Here is a 20,835-nt window from a genome sequence, read left to right on the forward strand (position 1 = left end):
TCAAGCGTAAGTTTTGCTATCAAAGATTACAGATTTAACGCTTCTGTTACGCTGTTTTATAAAGAAAAACAAGCTTTCCCACATGTTTGTCGAAGGAAGCAATATAGGTATAGGATAGTTTCCTGCTTTCTGTTTACATTAGCATCTGTAAATGCTAAATGTGTCTTGAGGCCATTAAAATTTCTAGAGTATAGTTGCGAAACTGTGCTTTGTGATCACCGGCAATAACGCAAAACCAGACCGGATAGATGTTCAAACGTTGTAAAGATACGACTCAAGATAAATAGTTAACAGAGCAATATTTATTGGCACGTTAATTTTTTTTCCGGTATTTCACTGTTTCCTAAAACAATTGGGTCGGTTTATTGTTGACTACAAGTTAATTCACAAGTGTTTACACATATACATACCATATGCGATTTCTTCCAATTCCAAACACGTTTTCTCTACAAATAAAATAGAAGGTCTTTTCTAGTAGAAATACTAAAGTTCAGGTAATCGTATAGAGAAACTTTAAAAGAACTTATATATGTTGATTTCGTGCCTAATTGGTATGTAACTTCGTAGAAATTGCTTTTCTGTTTTCCTCGAGGCTCTATAATTAAAAAAAAAAACTGGTTTGGGTTACACGGATTTCGGAGAAGACCTCTCAGTCCTATTGGTGTTTTTAATGTGTTGGAAACGTATCATGTGACAGAGAGATAGTTGCGTGGTTTTGGTGAACAGCCTCTCCGTCACAGTGTGATCTTTATTTACTTATATTTCTTTTTTCGTTCTTTCTTAGAGCCCTGATGACGCATTAAAACGCCGACGCGGAGGAACGCGAAGGCGGGGGGACGGCGGTTCTACGCCACTGTACTGTGATTCTCTAGAGATACGTTGCCAGTGTAAGCCGGTCTTTTAACGTTAAAGCACGTATGATAACCTCGGTGAAACCTTAATTTTATCTTCAATTAGGCTACTCGACAGGATCAACCAGTGAACGCATGTAAATCTCTCACCGAGGCAATTATAAGGGACCCGTATCAATTATAGGTTAACTCAACTCGATAACCGAACAAAGAATAATTGAAAAGGGAGAAAGAGATACGTATTCGGAGATAGTAGCGAAGGCGAAACTGAAGAAAGGGAACGAGCGCTGAAGAAACGCACCATAAACGGTAATCGCAAGCACGTAAACACGTTGGACCGGTCCAAGGTTGGCCAATCTTGTTGTGGCAGCACGTGGTGGCGCTACAGAAAACCTACCAGTCCAGCTTTATTCCTCCTCGAGGAACGAGACAACCTCTCGTGCCTATATTGTGCGAATATTTGATCGAGCTGGGTGTGCGTTGATGGCTCTGCTAATTAACGTTCTAAATTAGCACAGGGAACGGCTAAATATCGAAGGTGAGTAGGAGAATAAGCAGCCTCCCTCACTTTAGCATTCATCACGCAATCGCGAATAATGACCCTGACATGACATTCAGCGACAGACTGGCGCGCATTCACATAGGGCTAACCTGCAAATTCAATCGATACTCGCCTTGCAACTTTATTGCATTTCTATCCACCAAGTTCGACCAGGTAAAAGATTGTGATGGATAAATATCCGGCCTCGACGCTAATGGATATTTTATTTAACTTTGTATTTTGCCCACGAGTCACCAATTACCATAATTAATTAAGTTTTTAATTCATTTTAATGTATAATGCGAACAGCGTGTAGTCATCTGTGTAAAAAAATTTTAGGAACCGGTGTATAAATTCGTGCATTATTATTGTTATTATTATTTGTCGAGTCATTGTACCGCATTAGCTAATTGCAAGTAACCTCTGACAGAGCGCCAAATTTGCAGATCTGCATTTTAGCTGTTACGATTACGACGCGTAATGCACCGGCCTCTCACTTAGGAGAGATAGTAGAGTCGAGCGTGATACTTGAAATTACGACGGTATAAGCTGATATTATTACAGTCACGTGTAGAACATCACTGTGTATACATATATACCTATATACATATGCATTTCGACCGACCATGAAATACGCGAATACGTAACGTAACAGGCTCGGCAAAGCAATCCGTCAGTCGTTACTCGTCACTCGTGATAACGTCTCGTGATAATAGCCCGTCATTCTAAATCCGTTTTTTACTGGCCCCGTACAATACTTATCAAGAATTATCCAGCTACCCAGAAAGATCGCTGCTTCAATGGGATTGTTTGACAGTGCAGAGCGATTTGGCGGAGATAAATGTGCACAATAAAACGTCAAACCCGTTTCAGATCCCGTGCCAAAGAGATACGTTGGGAAAACTGAAAAGGCAGCTAAAGCGGAATGAACTACGGAGGATTAAATTATGGCTGGAACTCCGAGGTGGTTGAACCTACTTTCGTGCAGCAAAAGCAGAAAACTGTAGAAGTAAGTATATCGAAAGAATTGAAAACTAACTTTTTTATGGGTTTTCCCGATTTCCGTAAGTAGGAAGTAGTGTGATAACCAGCTACATGAACCAATTAGGCAGCAATTAGCGCGGGCAAGGACGCACAGTGGTTCGAAAGAATCCGCGCTTCAACAGCTTCCAAGTGTCTTTCGAAGATGGCGCCAGTTGTACAAAATGCAGGTTAGGTGTCGTGCACACCGAAGAACCTAACCAAATCTTACCTTGGTTGGTACTCTCTTTGGTGCTTATGTTGCGCGGTTCTTTGGTGAATGAGCCGATTGTTTACGACAGCTGGTAGGAATTATCATAGGAACTCATCGAATTCTGTTTGTGTACGCTGCTTAACGAACGATCGGGAGAGGCGATAGCAGAGTGTAAGGATCGCTTTGCACGAATCGCGGATCGGATGATCGTTAGTGCTACGTAACGAAATATCGGCGAATCGCTATGAAAGTGAGCTGTCGTGGGTTCAGTAGTTGGGGACTTGTCGTCGATGTAACGGTTAGGAATTGCTCAGGTATAAAGAGTAGCTTGAAATGGTCGCATTGTTAAGAGCCAGAACGGCTTCTCTTCAGAATTCGTGATTCGTGACTGGAGTGAATTCGGTTCCTGCTACTGCACAATTTTTAAGGCTTGCACAGAGGCTTGAAAAACGAGAGACAATCGTTTATTGGTTTAGTGCGGCGTGCTTCTGGGACTGGAAGATTTGGTGACCTTGGGTCTTTTTGTTTGATCCGATTGTAGCTGGACAAGTGTAACCATGGCCTACTATGGAGGAGGCGAGGCACCAGACGGACTGGCCGACGTTTTCGTTAAAACGGTCGTCGACGTCAAACGTTTTTTACCCTCACTCTTCAATATTAAAGTGGTAGGCATCGCACGTCATCGTATTCTATACGACACACAACAAAGCTTTTCGGGAAAAACTTGACCGGCTAAATCTTTTCCTATTCATATATCTATACAAACGGATTTAACTTTATATTGTTGACCGGATAAAGTCTGGCATTTCCTGCCATGCCAGCTTATTCCATCTGCGTCGATTATTTGCGCACCATGGTAAAAACTACTGCCCTAGGCCAATAAAAATCCATCGACTAACTCGCAATTTTCGTCTCAGCCTATGATTTGTCTCCATTTTAGTTCCGACTGCCGCTGGACGCTATGATTTGTCTTGATTTATCTGTGTACTGCGTATACGCTGAATCAATTAACTGCATCATACATATTTGCCTGCTTGCCTATGATTCGTCGCCTGATTATATTTGCCAATAATGATTCCCTTGTAAAACGATTATCAATGATCTCACAGGGACAATTATTCATTATTAACAAACTCTCATTGCAAATTGTTTAACCATCCATAAACAAACGGATGAAACGCGCATTAATCCTAAAAAGAACCATTTTGCAATCCATTAATCACCGCTACCTCTTGGCTGGAATTATATCAGGAAATTATCACTCGATTGCCCTATTTCTTCCTACTATGGAACAAAATACTGCGATTACTGATTCGTCACTCACATTGTTATATAGCGTAATTTTATTTACGACCTAAATAAATACGGGAAACCAACCTCAAACTCTAATAAAGAATCCATTTTGAACGTTTGATATTTTTGTCTGAATCTAGTGACGGTTTATTGCATCAATTTTAGAACCGGGAATGACCAGTATTTGCTATTAATATATAATTTATTTAATGTCTTATCAGAGGTGCACTTAGATTAACCGAAGTCAATAGATGAAAGAGTGGACGACCATAACGAAAAATTAATGGCTCAATCTTTGTGCTCCATTGAGAGAACTGATTGATGTATTAAAAGCCCTTTTATTCTATTTTGGAGGAGTGTATTATTAAAATATACTTCGGTCGGTATAAAGATGAGGTATTTTATTCTTCTTAGTAGTGAAAGGAATAAGATTTAATGATAGAGCATGCCTGGCGATGACGTCGATGACATCAGTAGGCGAGAAATGCATACCTTCCACGATACGTGGAATATTTACAAAAATGCCGGCGACGAATGCTGATTATTCACTTCGGATTAAACATATATTTGCATTTGCTACTACCCATTAGTACTGCTCCTGTTATACCAACCATTGTGCACTTGACAGTTAAACTCTAGTCTTAAACATTTTAAATATTTGATTATCCCGGTAATGATACCTGTTTGGTTGTTTATATATGATATACTATCACGTGTTTGAGTTTCCTATCACCACGTCTAACGATGTATTAAAATAATAAAATAGTCTCGTGAGAAAATTGGTAAGCTTATCTCAAGTACGCCAGGGTTCTAACGAGTAATTGACTTGATATTTACCAAATATCAAGCTTACACCTCTCCCTTCAGACTGTTTTTGTTTTGTCAAATAACTAACCAAAGAAAACAAACATTTATCGACTTGAAAATTCTCTCCTGTATATTCTTGGTAACACTATACAATAAACTGCTTCACCACTATTTACAATCACTTTTTCTTTCCCTCCAACAAATAACACTCACAACAATGCACGTTGTTCTAAAAACGATCTTAAAAGTTTCATTCTGGAAAGTATGGAAATTGAGGTTGAGAATTTTTTTCGTTACTAGCCTTGTGATGACATTGTTAGACATGAGTTGTATTTAATAATTTGTACAACTCTCAGTTGAATTTTTCTATTCATCTCAATCTTGCAGACTACTGTATGAATCGTGGCAAACTTTCTTCCGGTTCTCTTATCACTATTTTTATGCAAAATGATAAGCGGGAAATGATAAAAAATATGAAGCTGGAACCACAGCATCAGTTTGGGTTTACACGTAATTGGGGATAGTTTATATAATTGATTTCGTGAGTTTTTTTTATAATGGATCAAAAAAGATCTACTTATGCGAATTATCGCTACGTAAATTACTTGAAAGGAGGGCTCGCAGTTCTTAAAATATCGTCCGTTGAATTATCGACGAATACAGTGGCAGGAGAAAGCTCGCATATTTCATCGGACGAATTGTGCAACGAGCCGTCGAAAGCAGGCAAAATATTAGGGCAATCTGAAAATTCTGATATTAAGCACGTTGATCGTGATCGACCAGAAGCTTCCATCGAGCACGTAGATGGAACGAGAATAATTTGTCAGGATACACCAATCCCTGCTGAGACAAAATTCAGTGGAAAAGCTTGCTACAACGTAAGCTATTTTAAACTATATAGATTGCATCACGAAAGCCATAAAGATTTCAGTGGTAACAACAAGCTGAATTTTCACAATCCACTTTTAGAATCATCTGGCAGTATAACAATCACATTAAGATTCTATTCAAGAGCTTCGTTCTTCAAACTTTAGTTTATTTATTTATTTACGAAGTGTTTTTCCATGCTTGACACTCGCTACACACAGTTGTATTGTTTTTACAGTTAGGTGAGCAAGGTTCCAACTACAGGCCGAGGGGCGCGGTTCAAGACTTCAATACTCTGAGAAGAGAATGCTTGGAAACTGGTAGGCTTTTCGAAGACCCGGAATTTCTAGCAGAGGATTCGTCTCTGTATTTCTCCAGACGACCAGACAGATACGTAGAATGGAGGCGTCCAATGGTATCCTAAAATTTCGATACTTGCAATACCGATTTTGAGGTTATGATATGCAAAGTACGAGACAAATGTACGATTTGAAAATGTTCCCTCAGGAAATTGCAGACAATCCCCAGTTGTTCGTCGAGGGATTTTCGAGATTCGACGTTCAGCAGGGAGAACTAGGGGATTGTTGGTTATTAGCAGCAGTAGCAAATCTCACAATGCATCCTCATCTGTTTTTCCAAGTAGTACCGGAGGACCAGAGCTTCGATGAGAATTATGCAGGAATCTTTCACTTCAGGTAGAGCAACTTTTTAAATACAAATTGATTAAATGTGCTCGTAATAATTGTTAATGTACGTTTTATCAGGTTCTGGCAATATGGCAAGTGGGTGGACGTAGTAATAGACGATCGTCTTCCCACTTATCACGGCCGATTGTTGTACTTGAGCTCAGCTGAACATAATGAATTCTGGAGTGCCTTGCTCGAGAAGGCTTACGCCAAGCTGCACGGTTCTTACGAAGCTCTGAAAGGAGGTACCGCTTGCGAAGCAATGGAAGATTTCACTGGTGGAGTAACAGAAATGTACCAAATGAACGAAACTCCACCAAATTTATTCAACGTTTTGTTGAAAGCTTACGAGAGAAACTCCCTTCTCGGTTGTTCCATCGAGGTAAACGTCCAATAAGCTTGCTTGGATCACTGCAAGATTCAATTTTTAATTGTTCGAAAAATGAAAATTACCCATTGGGGGGTTTATCATTTTGCTGAAATTATGCAAAATGTGTTTGCCTCGCGATTGTGCGTCACGATCAGAGGGCAATGTTGACCCCGCGGAATATGAAAAGCTTTTAGCCAATTGGCACAATGGGGTAGATAGCTAGGTCGTTATGGCTTGCAAAGTTATTAAATTTTGATATTTCAGCCGGATCCAAATGTGGTCGAGGCAGAAACGCCACAAGGATTGATCAGGGGTCACGCTTACAGTATAACCCGAGTGAAATATGTGGAAATTCATACGCCCAATTCCCATGGAAAGATCCCCTTGCTGAGGCTTCGAAACCCGTGGGGTAACGAAGCAGAATGGAATGGACCGTGGAGCGACCAGTGAGTAACCTGCGGATACTGTACATATTTAAACGGGGCTTGAGCAAATTCGACATTCGTACCGTTTATCGATTAGTCTTCAACGAAATGTATACCAAACGACCTATGTGCTATTGGTGTGTGAACCAAAACACATACTCCTACTCACGCGTTTATTCGATAGACCAATTATGTTACGGATACTGGAACAGACTGTGAACACAATATTACCATTTATAATGTTTACTCACCTGTAACTGAATCGATGCTTTCACATTTTGTTTCGCAGATCGCCAGAATGGAGGTTTATCCCCGATCATGAAAAAGAAGAATTAGGTCTGACGTTTGATATAGATGGTGAATTTTGGATGTCTTTCCAGGACTTTACACGTTATTTTACTGCATTGGAGATTTGCAATTTGAATCCTGACTCACTGACAGATGATGACCTCAGTGCGGGTAAAAAGAAATGGGAAATGAGCGTTTTTGAAGGTGAATGGGTGCGAGGAGTCACGGCTGGTGGTTGTAGAAATTTTTTGGGTAAGATCAAATCCTCTCGAATTGCAAAAGTAGTTGATTTTAATATTATTTTGCGATGGGATAAAATCCTTTGAAGGCTACAAGTACCTGAAGAGAGTTAACTTTATTTTTCTACTTTGATTTTAGAGACGTTCTGGCATAATCCACAATATCGAATTACATTGGAATATCCGGATGAGGATGACGATAAGTGTACAGTCATCGCTGCACTTATGCAGAAAAACAGGAGAGCTCAGAAAAGAATGGGGGCCGATTGTCTCACCATTGGATTTGCTATATATCATGTATGTAGTTGATAATGATCAAGTTTCATTTCGTAAGAGTAATAAATTAATATAAGCTTTTTGTCATTAATTTCAAATAGCTGGAGTATCCTGACAGGCTTCCAAAACCACTGGATATGAATTTCTTCAAGTACAATGCATCTGTTGCAAGATCTCCAGCCTTTATCAATTTGCGTGAAGTCACTTGCCGTTTTAAACTGCCGCCAGGCGTATATTGCATAGTTCCTAGTACATTTGATCCTAATGAGGAAGGAGAATTTTTACTTAGAGTGTTCTCCGAGAACAAAAATAATATGGAGTAAGTGGATGAAAGTACATTTGATGGAGGAGATAGATTACTCACTGTGACAATTTCATTACAGGGAAAATGATGAAGAAGTTGGTGTTGGTGAAATGGACGATAGGGTAAGATATTTCATTTCAATAAAAGTATATTGGGATGATACTACAGCTCTGTAATTGCACATTAATAACAACAAATAACATTTTCTGTTCGACTTAACAACTGTGCAAAATATCGTTGGCCACCATTAGATAGATAACGAGCAATGTGTGAAGCTATTTACTAATTATGCTGTAATATACAAATTTCGAAAAATGCTTTCTAATGATTAATCTCACTGAAGGAAAATGTTGCGCAAAGTCATAGGTTCGATTGTGTGGCACAGCAGCAAGAGAAATATTCAATAGCATTCTGTCAGTATTGCATAACAATTTCGCATGTTTATGTTGCTTGGCTTTTAGGTGATTAACCCCCAAGGCGATAACACCAACGAGGATGGGGACAAAGTAAGTGTGTCACACGTTTATTGATTTTACATAAATGGAATGGCAAATACTGCAGCAATAGTATTATTGAAGCTAGTCACGAAATACTGCACTATTAAATTGACATTTGATTGATAGTTGCAAGACATCTACAATTTAGACTCTTGAATGCTATGGTACTTCTTCGTTTCGCTAATATATTTGTGTTGTAGGTACATGATGAACCTGAACCTGATCGGAATACTGAAAAAGTTCGAGAATTCTTTAGGAAACTCGCTGGTGAAGATATGGAGGTTGATTGGATGGAGCTAAAAGAAATTTTAGATTACGCAATGCGTAAAGGTAGGTATACTTATTTAATTCTATTATTACTCGTAACTTTATTACTGATACATTATCATTCAAATGGTTCTGAACGCGGCATGATATTAGCTATTATCATCTGAACGTAATCGCAAGTATTTAATGTTTAAATATTAGTTTTTACACCTAACTCCATCCTGTCCCTTTTTAAGTATGTAAATATTAACAATGTAATGTTTGCATTTAAATATTCGTGTGTAAGGTCTACTTTGCAAATTGTCAAATTCTTTCTTAAAAATTGATTTAGTTATAATTGTAATATTTGAGGAGCGATGCCAGGGTGTTAGGTGTTAAAATCAATTTAAAAACATTAAGAAAATGTGATTATATTAAATTAACTGACAAAAGAAAATACGTATCGTGATAATAGTTATGAAGCACCATGCCTGAAAAGTTTAGAGCATTACTTTTATCAGTGTGGAAATAATTTTTATAATTATTTCAATTATATATAAATTAATTTAGATTGGTTATTATCGTTCTTTGCTTGATAATGTTATTTTGTCCTTTTTAGCTTTGTTTTATTAGATTAAGTTCATTTTTTAAGACGTTTGAGTATCAGCACGCTCGCTTTACCATAATAAAATCACATACTATACCATTTGCATTTTGTGAAAATGTAATAATTCTTTTATAATTTGTATTGTGTTCTTTACACAATTTTGTTTGCATGTAGTTGTTTTTATTGTTTCAAATACTGCCTGTATTTAACGTCATCCATACCCATTTCGTTTACGTAAATACATTTGGGTTATTAAAGATTGACAATGTAAGATAATATTGTATGTACATACGTATATGTGATTCAACGATATTACAAACTTCTAATAAGGATATTACTTATTATGTTAAACCAACTTTGTGAATAACTAAAATGTGTTTTAACTTCACTGATAAATGATGATATTACGCATAAGATCAAGTTTTGATACTGGAATAGAATTTATTCTACAACCCATGTGTATCTATGTAAATTTTCACGCTAACATGTAGCTGTATGTTACGGGTAGAGTTGCCAGCCGAAGCTAAAGCCCCTGAATCTGGGCAAGGAGAAGGTTCGCTTCTCGACACTCTCATCTCTCTACTGTGCGGCGTTATATGTAATAATGAACAATTCAATAAGACTGAAACTGAGGGTAAGGAACTATCAATGGTATCTAAAAAATTAAAAGGCTGGATGAATAAGGGTATAATATTAAACCGCATTTCAAATTTGTTTCCTCTATCAACTTTATTTGTCTTTGCCCTATTCATCAATCAAATGCTTTAACTGTTCATTATCATTTTACATACATGAACACGCAATGTAGCCTTTTTTCAAAAAGCCTTTTAATTAAAAGAAAAAATATTAAGTTTTGAAAGGAAATCATTGGTCCGATTAAAATAAATTGTGCAGGTTCAGTGCCAACAAGGAAAGATTGCATTAATCCTCAGAATTCCTATTTTTAACTGTAATTAGAGTTTTACGTTCTTATACTAAATACTGTAATAGAAATAGAGCTGTTAACAAATTGCTTGGATTTAATTGTGGACTTGAGTGCATTTTGTACAAAGCTACACTAATTTTCGTTAATATAGTTATTATTACCTGCGTTATATTATAGAGTCTTATACTATTATAAGTTAAACTAGTCTAATAGATTTATCACTTTGTCCTGTTACGTACACATCAAAATTAGTTTTCATTTATATGTGAAGATATATTATGGCATATGTGTAGGATATAGTTGAAAATAATGAAGTTTAATATTGTATAATATTACATTTTTTATAATATATTGCAGATACTCATGATCGAGGATTTAGTAAAGACGTATGTCGTAGTATGGTTGCTATGTTAGATGTAGATCACTCTGGAAAACTTGGTTTCGAGGAGTTCCGTACATTATGGGAGGATATCAGAAAATGGAGAGTGAGTATAATAAATTCAAGCACTAAACGGTATATGTGTTATAGATTTAAGCTACTTTCTCGCTAATATCGCCTACTTCAATGTTTTCCCCTTACGTTGCAGGCTGTATTTAGATTATACGACAGAGATGGTTCTGGATATTTGAGTGCATTTGAATTAAGGCAGGCATTGAATAGTGCAGGATATCGTCTTAACAATCATGTTTTAAATATCCTTGTACACCGATATGGTACAAAGGATGGTATGATTACATTCGATGACTACATAATGTGCGCCGTACGATTGAAAACTATGATAGGTAAGTTTGGAGCGAATGGAACCATTGACGACAATTTCTCAGACCTTTTGTCCATGTGATTTGTTGAAGCATACACTTTTTAGTATATACTCTGGGTCGTACTTAAGCTCTACTCAGCTGATATTAGAAATCAGTATTTGTTTTTGTATCGTTACAATTCGCATGTGTTTATTTGAGCTTCGTAGATTTTAGCAGCTTTTTTTGTAATATATTCTTGTTTTTAGACAAATTTAAGCAGTTTAATGAATTAATGTGTTCACGTTGTATGTTGTTGCAAAATATCATTTTTATCCTTGAGTTTTTAAAGCTTCTCATTCTTTTCCTAATTGTACGCATATGATTCATAAATTATTATGTTTTTATCTATCTAAAAAATTAGCGTAATCAAAGCATGTTTCCAATAGAGCTTAAATATTAATAATTGCATGTAATATAAAGATTTGGTTTAAAATTCCATGGTAAAATTTTGCAATAATTGTAAACAGGTAGATAAAAACGTATGGTGTTATGATTTACATCCATCAAATTATGTTTAAAAGATTTGGCAGGTGGAAGTTTGAAGAGTTTCCTTTCGACCGTAATTGTGGGCACTATTGAACCTAAATATCGCTCCATTCCAATTATGCTGGCACGGATTGATAGATTTTAAAGCACTTAGTAGCTATATTTTTTCATTTTTTCTGAAATAATTTTTTTTAATATTCTATCATCGTTGCAGACATTTTTAGAGAACGCGATCCGGATCATACAAACCATGCTACTTTCACAATGGAAGAATGGATAGAAAAAACTCTTTATTCATAATTTTTACAATGATTATTATTTAACTGTAAAGGTTTCTATTTTAATATAATGGATATATTTTATTGGCACTAAAATTCTAAACTTTTAACATCGAATACAAATAGCGAAGATAAAACATTCAAATTTATGCAAAATTATATCAAAATTATTCGTAAGTTATGCCTAATAATCGTTTTGGAGCGTTCAATAGATTATTGTAAAATAACCTTTTAAAAAAATTAACAAATATTTAATCACGTTGTATCGTACCATACTTATATACATTTCAAAATCTATGTTACGTGCCTTACAATTAAATATAAATGTACATAATATGTACATTCTTGTTTGAACCTGCTAATTTATTGATGAATGGCCCATTATATTTGTTACAATTATACAAAATATATTTATGTATCTGGTAAGTGACTATAAAAAGTAAATTATAGGGTACCCAGGTACAAAATTATTCATGACATATATTTATAAATGTCAGCGTTAAATGTCATATATTTTAATGGTCTGACATCTATGTTCTCATAATATGCACACCGCAGTCATAATTGTCATAAAGACCAGTTTATGAATGTTATTTAAAAATCTATGCAGTTATTAGCGATATCGTTTATGTATTATATTTTTACTAATGTATAGGCAATAAAGTCTCTATAATTTCTTACGTTTGTTACACTTCATTGATGTCATCAGTGAACCTATCTCATCAAAATTTTAAATATTAAGAAGTTGAAGTAAGTTTCTAATAAATATAAGACAAGTTTATTGGTAATGATATATTTTGATCTTTGTTCTAGAATAACTACATGCAAAATAGCGCTAACATACCTACATAATACAAATCAATAACTTTTTATATAGAATTAAATACACATCACATGTCATAACATTGCTTTGATCATATTTTTTAAATTTCAGTCAAAAATATTTTTTTCGAAATATGCTACCAGCATATCTATGATACTTAATAAGTAACATCATTGGTCCTAAAGATTCTCTAATATATAACATTTGTAACATATATTATGACATCTTTGACTTAAAACTTATATCATTTTTGTATCATTATCCTCTTGCTACATTGATATATTTCAACCTGCCCCTTACAATCAGGTACCATTTCAAGTAAAAAATAAAAGAAAATTTTTTTATGATTGATCAAAAAAAGTAATTAAAAAAGAACATGATTTTCGTAGTATTCAAAGAATAAAAAATAATTATATTTTGATCAAGAATTGCCAGTAGCAGCAAAGTTGACGAAATATTTTATGAGTATTAAACAATTCACTGGTTCTACCTCGTGTTGAAAAATATATATTAAAAACCAGTTGCATTTAGTTTACTTTTAGCTGTAAGGTCATCGTAATGAAATATCGACGAAGTTATTATAAAATAAAAGATCATCCGTGTATGAGTGTGAGTCAATAATATATTAAACTTTGTTTCATTAATAGTGGACACTCGCTAGTTTTTAATCATTATTCCCTTCGTAAGGATATAAAAATAGGAATTCGCGAGATTTTAATACAGTTAGCTGATATCTATTATTCGATATAAGAAAGTTGTACAATATGCAAGAAAATAATTTACAATTTAGGATAAGAGCAATATTACAAATACATGTACTTCTTCTTCTTTGGAGAACACTGCGTTATCTTCGTGTTAAGTTATTTTGCTGAAGACGTGGGCACTTTAAGTACGTCTCTCGAATTCAGCTTTGAAAGGTTACGATTGAGATGGCTTTTTTCTTCTGCCAAATATATTACTTAATACGTAACTACGTTTACTTAAATCACGTGACTTTCGATTTCCACCTGTACTATGCTCGCTTTCCGAGCCACTTTCGGAAGGTCGTCTACCATCGACAACTGTGACGCCTTGCGCGGTTTGTTGCACTGCGGGTGGCGGTGAAACGTATGGTGGTAAGGATGCTGGTCTACCTGGAAACGAGTTATTTTGCTGGGGACCACCCTAAAACAAATGATAATTTTAATTATTAAACTGCGATTATAATGAAAAACAATGAGCAATTTACAATTAATAAATTACTCACTTGTCTAGTGTTGACTGGTACACTTCCATACGCTGAAAAATTTAAATTAATTTTTTTATAAATAAGAAGATTCTACAATAGGGATTATACCACTAGACATTCATAGTTTACCTTGTGGTTGTACGGTCAAATCAACGCTGCTTTGTCTATGCCAGGGATCAACTGTCGGGTATTGACCAGATCCATTATGGTTCAAGGTCGCACTGCGTTGCTGATAAGATTGCGGTCTCGGTTGTTGAACATGATGGTCTACATCTAGAAATTTGAAATAACTAATTAATATTATTGTCAATTTGGAAATAGTGAATAAAATATTTATTACGAACCATTTCGTCTGTATTGAACCATATTCTCAGAGCTCGGTGATCTGAGAGGTATCGGTGGTGGAGCTCCGCGAGGTGGGATGGGTGGTTTTTCAGTAGGGCTCTGCGGATATTGGTTTCTTTGTGACGATAGCTGTTCCTGATGTATTAGATTCTGTTGTTGCTGAGCTAGCATTTGTTGCCTGTGCATTTGCAGAAATTCCGTTTGTGTCTGAGGCTGATCGATTCGTTGAGAGGCAATCAATTCGGTATTAGGATCGCGACGTTGCTGCTGATTCTGCCTGTGCATTTGTAAAAATTCAATCTGCACCTTGTTGGGAGAGCTCTGATTGGAAACATCTCGCCTGATAACAGAATTTTTTCGTTCCATTTCCGGCGTCGAAGCATGACTACTTCCAGTCGACAAACAATCATCAGGTTGTTCGGGAGCGACATTCTTTGACCACTGGAAGTCCGGCTTTTGCGATTCATCGTAACTGAGAAGCTGAAGACTAGGCGGAAGCTTGGCATGGAAGGAAATCTTGTTGACCCAATCCTCCATTTCTTGATGATTAGGTGCCAGAAAGAGGAACTCAGATCCATCGGTGCATTTTAGCCGGAAGACGTTCTTCTTTTTGGTATAATCATCAGCTTTTTCGCAAATAGCGTGGAATATGGTGATTGGCGCAGTTGCTGCTTTGCTCAACGAGAAGTCCTCCATGTCCTTGAAGAAGCAGAGGAGCTGGCCGCACAATACCGTGTAATATTGCTTCCACGACCGTACAGCAGCCTTCTTTCCAGCACTTTGAAGCTCGTGTTTCCTCTCAAGAAGTCCCTGAATTTCGACAGGTGGCAGGGAGTCCATATTTTCAATTCTCTGTAGTTTTCTGAAGCTCTGTGTCCGTCTTCTGGTGGTAAAACTCGGAGTCCTTTTTGGTTTCTTCGTGTCCACTTTCATACTCTCCGCCCTTTTGATATCCGGATTCCTCGACAGTTTATCACCAAATATATGGGATAATCCGTGTGACTTTTGAACGGTTGGAGTAGCGGCCGTTGAGTCCGGTGGATTGGCATTCTTCAGTGGAGACAGCCTATTGATAGACTCATCCGCAGTTCCATTGACTTCGTCGTGACCGGTACGATGTGGACCATCTACCAATCTTCTTCGTTCTTCTTCGCGTTTCCTCTCCTCGGTAATTCTTTGAACCTCCTTACGTTTCCTCTCCTCGATACGAGCTCTCTCAACTCGCTCTTTTTCAGCCTGCCTAGCGGCTACTTCCGCTTCCTGCTGTTTCCGGAACGCCTGTTCCAGCATCGTTATTCGCCTGAGTGCAGTGAACCTTTCCTCTTGTGCCTCGATCGTCTTCTCAAAGTCCTCGTGTTTCCTAATCAAATCCTCAACCTGCGGAATGCTGTCACCCAATTTTCCATCGTGCAACATGGGTTCCCTACTTATTATCCAATTCTCCAAAGTTTCAGCCTCTCGCTTGAACAATTGAGTATCAAGATTCTGCTCGTATATGATTTTCCTCTGCTCCCACGTATCGTTTAGAATTTGCTGCCTCTGTTGAAGTACGGATATCTTATCCTCGATTTCTTTAGCTAAGAAATGACCCTGTTTTATCAGCTTGTCACCAGTTTCGTAGAACTTGTCGAACATATCCTTGTGCGTGTCTATCTCAGCTTTGTACTCCTTGTGTCGAGAGATGAGCGCTTCCGCGCCTTGCACGTCAGTGGCCAATTCCGGTGCTGTGACCTTGGCTATCATCTCATTGATCCAAGAAATTAGATCACGGTACTCGCCTAGATAAGCCTGCAGTTGCTCGGCTTGTGCCAAATTGCTTCGCCTCTGCGCAGCTTTGTCCAGTAGGTCGTTCCAGGCCGCTCCAGCCTCTTGATGTTTCACATCAATATGTATGCGTGCATCTGGAAACAATTCGATCAGTCTCGTGGCTTCCTCCATCAAGGATTCAACCTGTTCTTTAACAGCTGCCAAGTCAGTCTCGAATCCTTGGTGCTTTCTAACCAGAGCTTGAATGGTTTCAAGGTCATGTCCATAGCCGTCCGTACTCAGTGTACTCTCCTTCTCTTGGATCCAAGAAATCGTTTCGTCGGCTGTTCTGTCAAACATGTGAACTTGCTTGGCACCCGCCAAAGCCTCCTGCCTGGCATGAGCAAGCTCCTTCAAATCCTCCCACTGCTGTTTCGTTTCATCCAGCTTCACCAGAATTTTACTCTTCTCTGGATTATTCTCATGAATCAATTTATTTCCTGCGTCCAGCACAGCGGATACTCGACTTTCGCTAGTGGTCAAACCTGAAAGGAAATTGTCGAATATTTGTATTAACAGCTCTACATGTTCAACGTCACGTCCATAATCTTCGGACGCTGCTATAGTCGTCTGGTCCCCGATCCATTCGGTAACTTCGTCAGCTTGTCTGATGAACTTGAAGAACTTCTCGCTCTCCAGTAGTCTTTGCAGACGGTGCTCCTTCAGCTTCTGCAATTCTTTAAACTTTGACTCGATGTCTGACTGTTTCTGGTTGATGTTTCGACTGTCGAAATGGTGTCTGTCCACCAGTCCTTTCGACAGTTTCTTCAAATTCTCAACGGTGTGCTCGAAGCCTGACAAATCTCGTTCGATACCTTCCAATTTCTTCAACAAAGATTGAACCGAATCTTCGTCCTTCCCATAGTCCATGGAGGTCAACTGAGGTTGCTTCTCCCTTATCCATTGCTCAGCCTCAGCAGTTTCGGCGTAGAACATTTGAGATTCAACAGCATCGAGTAAACGTAATTTTCTCACGCTGGCCAAGTCCCTGAGGTGAGAGAGTTTCTCTTGCAAGCCTTGCGCTAATTTCTCTATCTTATCCGCAGCAAAATGACCGCTCCTCACCATAGCGCTGGCTCTGCTAGCCAATGAAGCTACCACTGGTTCCCTTGATATCAATTCTGCTTCCAAAGCATGATGCTTCTTCTGCAGCCTCTGAACCGTTGTCAGTGAATTACCAAGGTCACTGCTAGCGGCTAATGGCTCCTTCTCCGACAGCCAATGCATCTCATCCTCGACATCTCTGATGAACTGATGCAGCAATTTTGCATCTTCCAGATTGTCTCGTCGAATCTGAATCGGTTCTTGCAAGCTGTGATATCTATTGATCGTTGCTAATGCTCTGTCTTGAATCTCGTCGCACATAAAGTGACGAGACTTTTGGAAACTGGATGCAGTTTCTTTGATGGATTCGCAAGCTTCGTTGTGGCCCAGTACATCGTTCTCCAGATTCGTATGCCTCTTCAGTAAATTAGCCACACTGGAGAGATCTTTCCCATGATCCTCCGATTGTAACTGCGTCTCCACTTCGTCCATCCAAGACTCGAATTCATCCAAGGTTCTACCGAAAAGCAGAGCTTGATAAGCATCGTTCAACCTGCTCTTCTTAAGCTCGCTGGTTTCTTGCAACAATCTCCATTCTGCTTCCAGTTCGTCCAAACGCTCTTGAATCTCCTTCGAAGCGTAATGATTTTCCTCGATCAGAGCCTCTCCTTCGTTAACAACCGACGATATTCGACCTTTGTTTGCCATCAATTCACTCTCGAACGCTGCGTGCTTCTGAATTTTACTTTGCAAATTTGTGGATTCCCTGTAATTCTCGTCGCTGGCGACTTGCTGCTTTTGGTGAAGCCATCCTTCGACCTCGTAAATGTTGCGAAGGAATTGATGCAAATGATGACTTTCCAATAATTTCTTTCGCCTGGCAGTGGCACTATTCTTCAACTTATCCCTCCTATTACACACAGATATTAACCTTTGCTTTATAGTATTGGCATCCGTGTGTTCCTTGGACAGAATCTCATTGGCAAACGTTTCAAGCTCGTCTATTCGGACCAGCTGAGGCATCAGCATTTTCTCGAATTCCTCGTGCTTTCTCAGCAGTGCCTCCACTCCGGACAAAGATTCGCCAAGATCCTCATTGTTTAGGAACGCCTCCTTGGTAGCCAGCCAATTGTCAGCTTGATCAGCGAGTTCTTTAAACAGTTGCAACTGGTGAGCCTGAGTCAATTTTTCTTTACGATTTTCCCAAGCTTCAGCCAAATCTTGCCTCAGCTTTTCAAGATGCTCCAAATTTTCATTGGCATCCTCATTCACCGCGACCAATCTCTGACCATGCTCTTTCAAAGCTTTAAAAGTATCCTGTCTACCGTCTATCTCAGCTTTCCTTTCTTGATGCAATTCCAACAAAGCTTTTGCTTCCGAAATCGTGGTTGGTGGATCAGATTCGTTCATTCGTTTTATCGCATCTGCTACCCAAATTTCCAGCTCGTGCAAATCTGCCTGGAACTTGTGCAACGTGTAAGCTTGATTAAGAATTCTACGCCGTTGCTGGGTGACGCGCTGTAGATTGTCCCAGTTTGATTGGAGCTCGGATAGAATTTCATTGATCTGAGCAGCCTTATTGGGATACTTTTGAGAAAGTTCCATTGCCTTAACTTTGTGCTCTTTCAATTTTCCTTCGATCGCTGTCATGTCCCTCTCCATTGCTTCCTGCTTCCTCTGCAGCAATTCAACAGCTGGTAAATTTTTCCCTACGTCAGTTGCACTCATCGCAACCGACTTCTCAATGACTCTCTGATTCGTGTCATCGATATCTCTGTTAAACAAGTGAATCTCCAAGGCACCAGCTAGTGTCTCCCTGTACTTCGACAGGGCTCCTTGTAGACCCTTCCACTTACTATTGAAATTATCCCTACGCTGCTCTATGGATCTAGATTCGTTATCACGACCCTGCCTGATGAGTTTATCAGCCAAAGCGTTGATTGTTTTAATTCTAAAATCATCAACTCTCATATCACTATCCACGTCGTCCAATTTTCTCTGTAGACTCAAACAGTGCTCGTAATCTCTTCCTGTATCACCTGCTTGAACCATCATTTCCTTATCGCGTATCCAGGCCTCAATTTTTTCAACCTGATTGTTAAATTCGAGTATATCCTGGGCCTCCTCCAATCCTCTGCCTCTATTTCCTGATTCAAATAATAATTTTCTCCAAGAGGCATGCAAGTGATCCACCTGCTGTCGTATCTCTGTACTAGCTGGGTGTTTCTGTTGCAGTAACTTTTCTCCCTTTGCTCTAATCTCTTCAATTTTACTTTGATTCGCTGCCAGCTCAGCTTGGAACGCCTGGTGTTTCTGCAATTTCTTAATTTTATCTTCCAAGCTCGAAACTTCTCCTTTCGAGGCCTCTGCTTCGAGCTTCTTCTGCTTCTCACCGATCCAGGATTCTGCCTCTGCAACGTCTCGAACAAACTGAGCATGAAGCAAACTGGCCTCTAGTCTTCGTTTGCGGCCATCGCACAAATTTCGAATTTTGGCTCGTCTCAAAGAGACTTCAGTCAAACGTCTAGATATAGTGGGAGAATCAAAGTGATTCTGAGCCAACAGCTTATCGCCGTGTTCTTGAAGGGCCATTAACTTTTCATCCTGGGTAATCAATAATTTTTCGAATTCGTTGTGTTTCTTCACTTGCGCGTCCACTTCTTCCACAGATACCCCGAAGTTGTCCCCGCTAAGGGCAGCTTCCTGAGTGGTTGATAGATTATCCAACTGTTTGGCGTCTCGCAAGAAGAAATGTAAATCTATCAACTGATCCAAGTGAACCTTCTTCTGCTGCCACGCGGTATGAAGCTTCTGACGCTCGTCCAGTAATTGATGGCACTTCTCTTCCACTTCCAAAGCAGCGTAATGGCCGGTCTGTACCATTGCCTCTCCTAAATCAAGCACCGAGCTGAAACTATCCTCTCTCGCCTCTATCTCACCTTTCAAGGCTTCGTGTTCCACTTTGAGAATCTGTGCGCTAGCTGCATCTCGTACCTTGTCCTCCGTGGACATTGCAGCTCGCAATCCAGCAGCCCAGTTCATCAAGTCCCTGACTTGAGTCAAAAATCGTTGCAAATCACAGCTGGCTTGTAACTGGTCTCTCCTATGAGCGGATCTTTCCTTCAGTTCTTCCCAATGGGCAACGACTATTTGCTGCTGTTGATCGATATGCACTGCATTATTTCCTGGGTAAAGAGCCTGTAATCTGGACGCATCTTCTACCAAAACTTGAAGCTGCGCTTCCAAAGCGACCAAATCGTTCTCGAAACCTTCGTGCCGTCTTATCAATGCCAGCACTGAATTTAAATCGCGACCCAAGTCTTCCGGAAGAGCGGCCTCTTTCTCTTGGATTCTTGACAAGGCTTCCGCAACATCTCGATGAAACCGATGAATCTCACCAGCAGCTTGTAGCCTTTGCTCACGATGCCGTATAAGACCCAATAAATGCTGCCACGAGTCCCTAAATAAAAATCAGTTAATCGGTATCTAGAAATTGATAGCGTGCATAAAGAAAATAGTTGATGAAGAAGAGACAGTGTATCAGACAATAAGAAAAAGCTAATACTTA

The 20,835-nt window shown here is 38.8% G+C and overlaps 2 protein-coding genes across 9 annotated transcripts in view; one reads left to right on the forward strand and one right to left on the reverse strand.

Annotated features, from left to right (window-relative positions):
- Positions 1-904: 904 nt before the first annotated feature.
- On the forward strand, positions 905-12,701 carry CalpA (calpain-A). 6 transcript variants are annotated; one of them, XM_066735730.1, is made up of 16 exons: positions 905-1,389; positions 2,266-2,401; positions 5,832-6,008; positions 6,101-6,288; positions 6,358-6,661; positions 6,914-7,095; positions 7,364-7,614; positions 7,741-7,898; positions 7,979-8,196; positions 8,261-8,303; positions 8,643-8,687; positions 8,879-9,008; positions 10,040-10,165; positions 10,814-10,941; positions 11,044-11,239; positions 11,958-12,701. In XM_066735730.1, the coding sequence occupies exons 2-16, from the start codon at positions 2,318-2,320 to the stop codon at positions 12,041-12,043; spliced, it is 2,316 nt and encodes a 771-aa protein (XP_066591827.1). In that variant the 5' UTR covers positions 905-1,389; positions 2,266-2,317; the 3' UTR covers positions 12,044-12,701. The 6 variants fall into 6 exon arrangements, with proteins under 6 accessions (XP_066591827.1, XP_066591867.1, XP_066591819.1 ...); XM_066735722.1 differs by lacking the exons at positions 905-1,389; positions 2,266-2,401 and adding an exon at positions 2,657-3,291; XM_066735740.1 differs by lacking the exons at positions 905-1,389; positions 2,266-2,401; positions 8,643-8,687 and adding an exon at positions 2,658-3,291.
- A 97-nt stretch (positions 12,702-12,798) lies between these two features.
- Positions 12,799-20,835, reverse strand: part of kst (spectrin beta chain, non-erythrocytic 5 kst) — a 69,566-nt gene continuing 61,529 nt past the window's right edge. For all 3 annotated transcript variants that reach the window (XM_066735709.1, XM_066735700.1, XM_066735690.1), the window contains 4 exons: positions 14,417-20,727; positions 14,202-14,345; positions 14,091-14,122; positions 12,799-14,008 (listed from right to left, as the gene is read on the reverse strand). In XM_066735709.1, coding sequence (XP_066591806.1) covers positions 13,763-14,008; positions 14,091-14,122; positions 14,202-14,345; positions 14,417-20,727 — 6,733 coding nt within the window. In that variant the 3' untranslated portion in view covers positions 12,799-13,762. The remainder of the gene's footprint in view (positions 14,009-14,090; positions 14,123-14,201; positions 14,346-14,416; positions 20,728-20,835) is intronic.

This window comes from Prorops nasuta, unplaced genomic scaffold (genome assembly GCF_024137725.1).
Source record: "Prorops nasuta isolate Cenicafe-Biocafe unplaced genomic scaffold, Cenicafe_Pnas_1.2 PNAS00002, whole genome shotgun sequence".
NCBI lineage: Eukaryota > Metazoa > Arthropoda > Insecta > Hymenoptera > Bethylidae > Prorops > Prorops nasuta.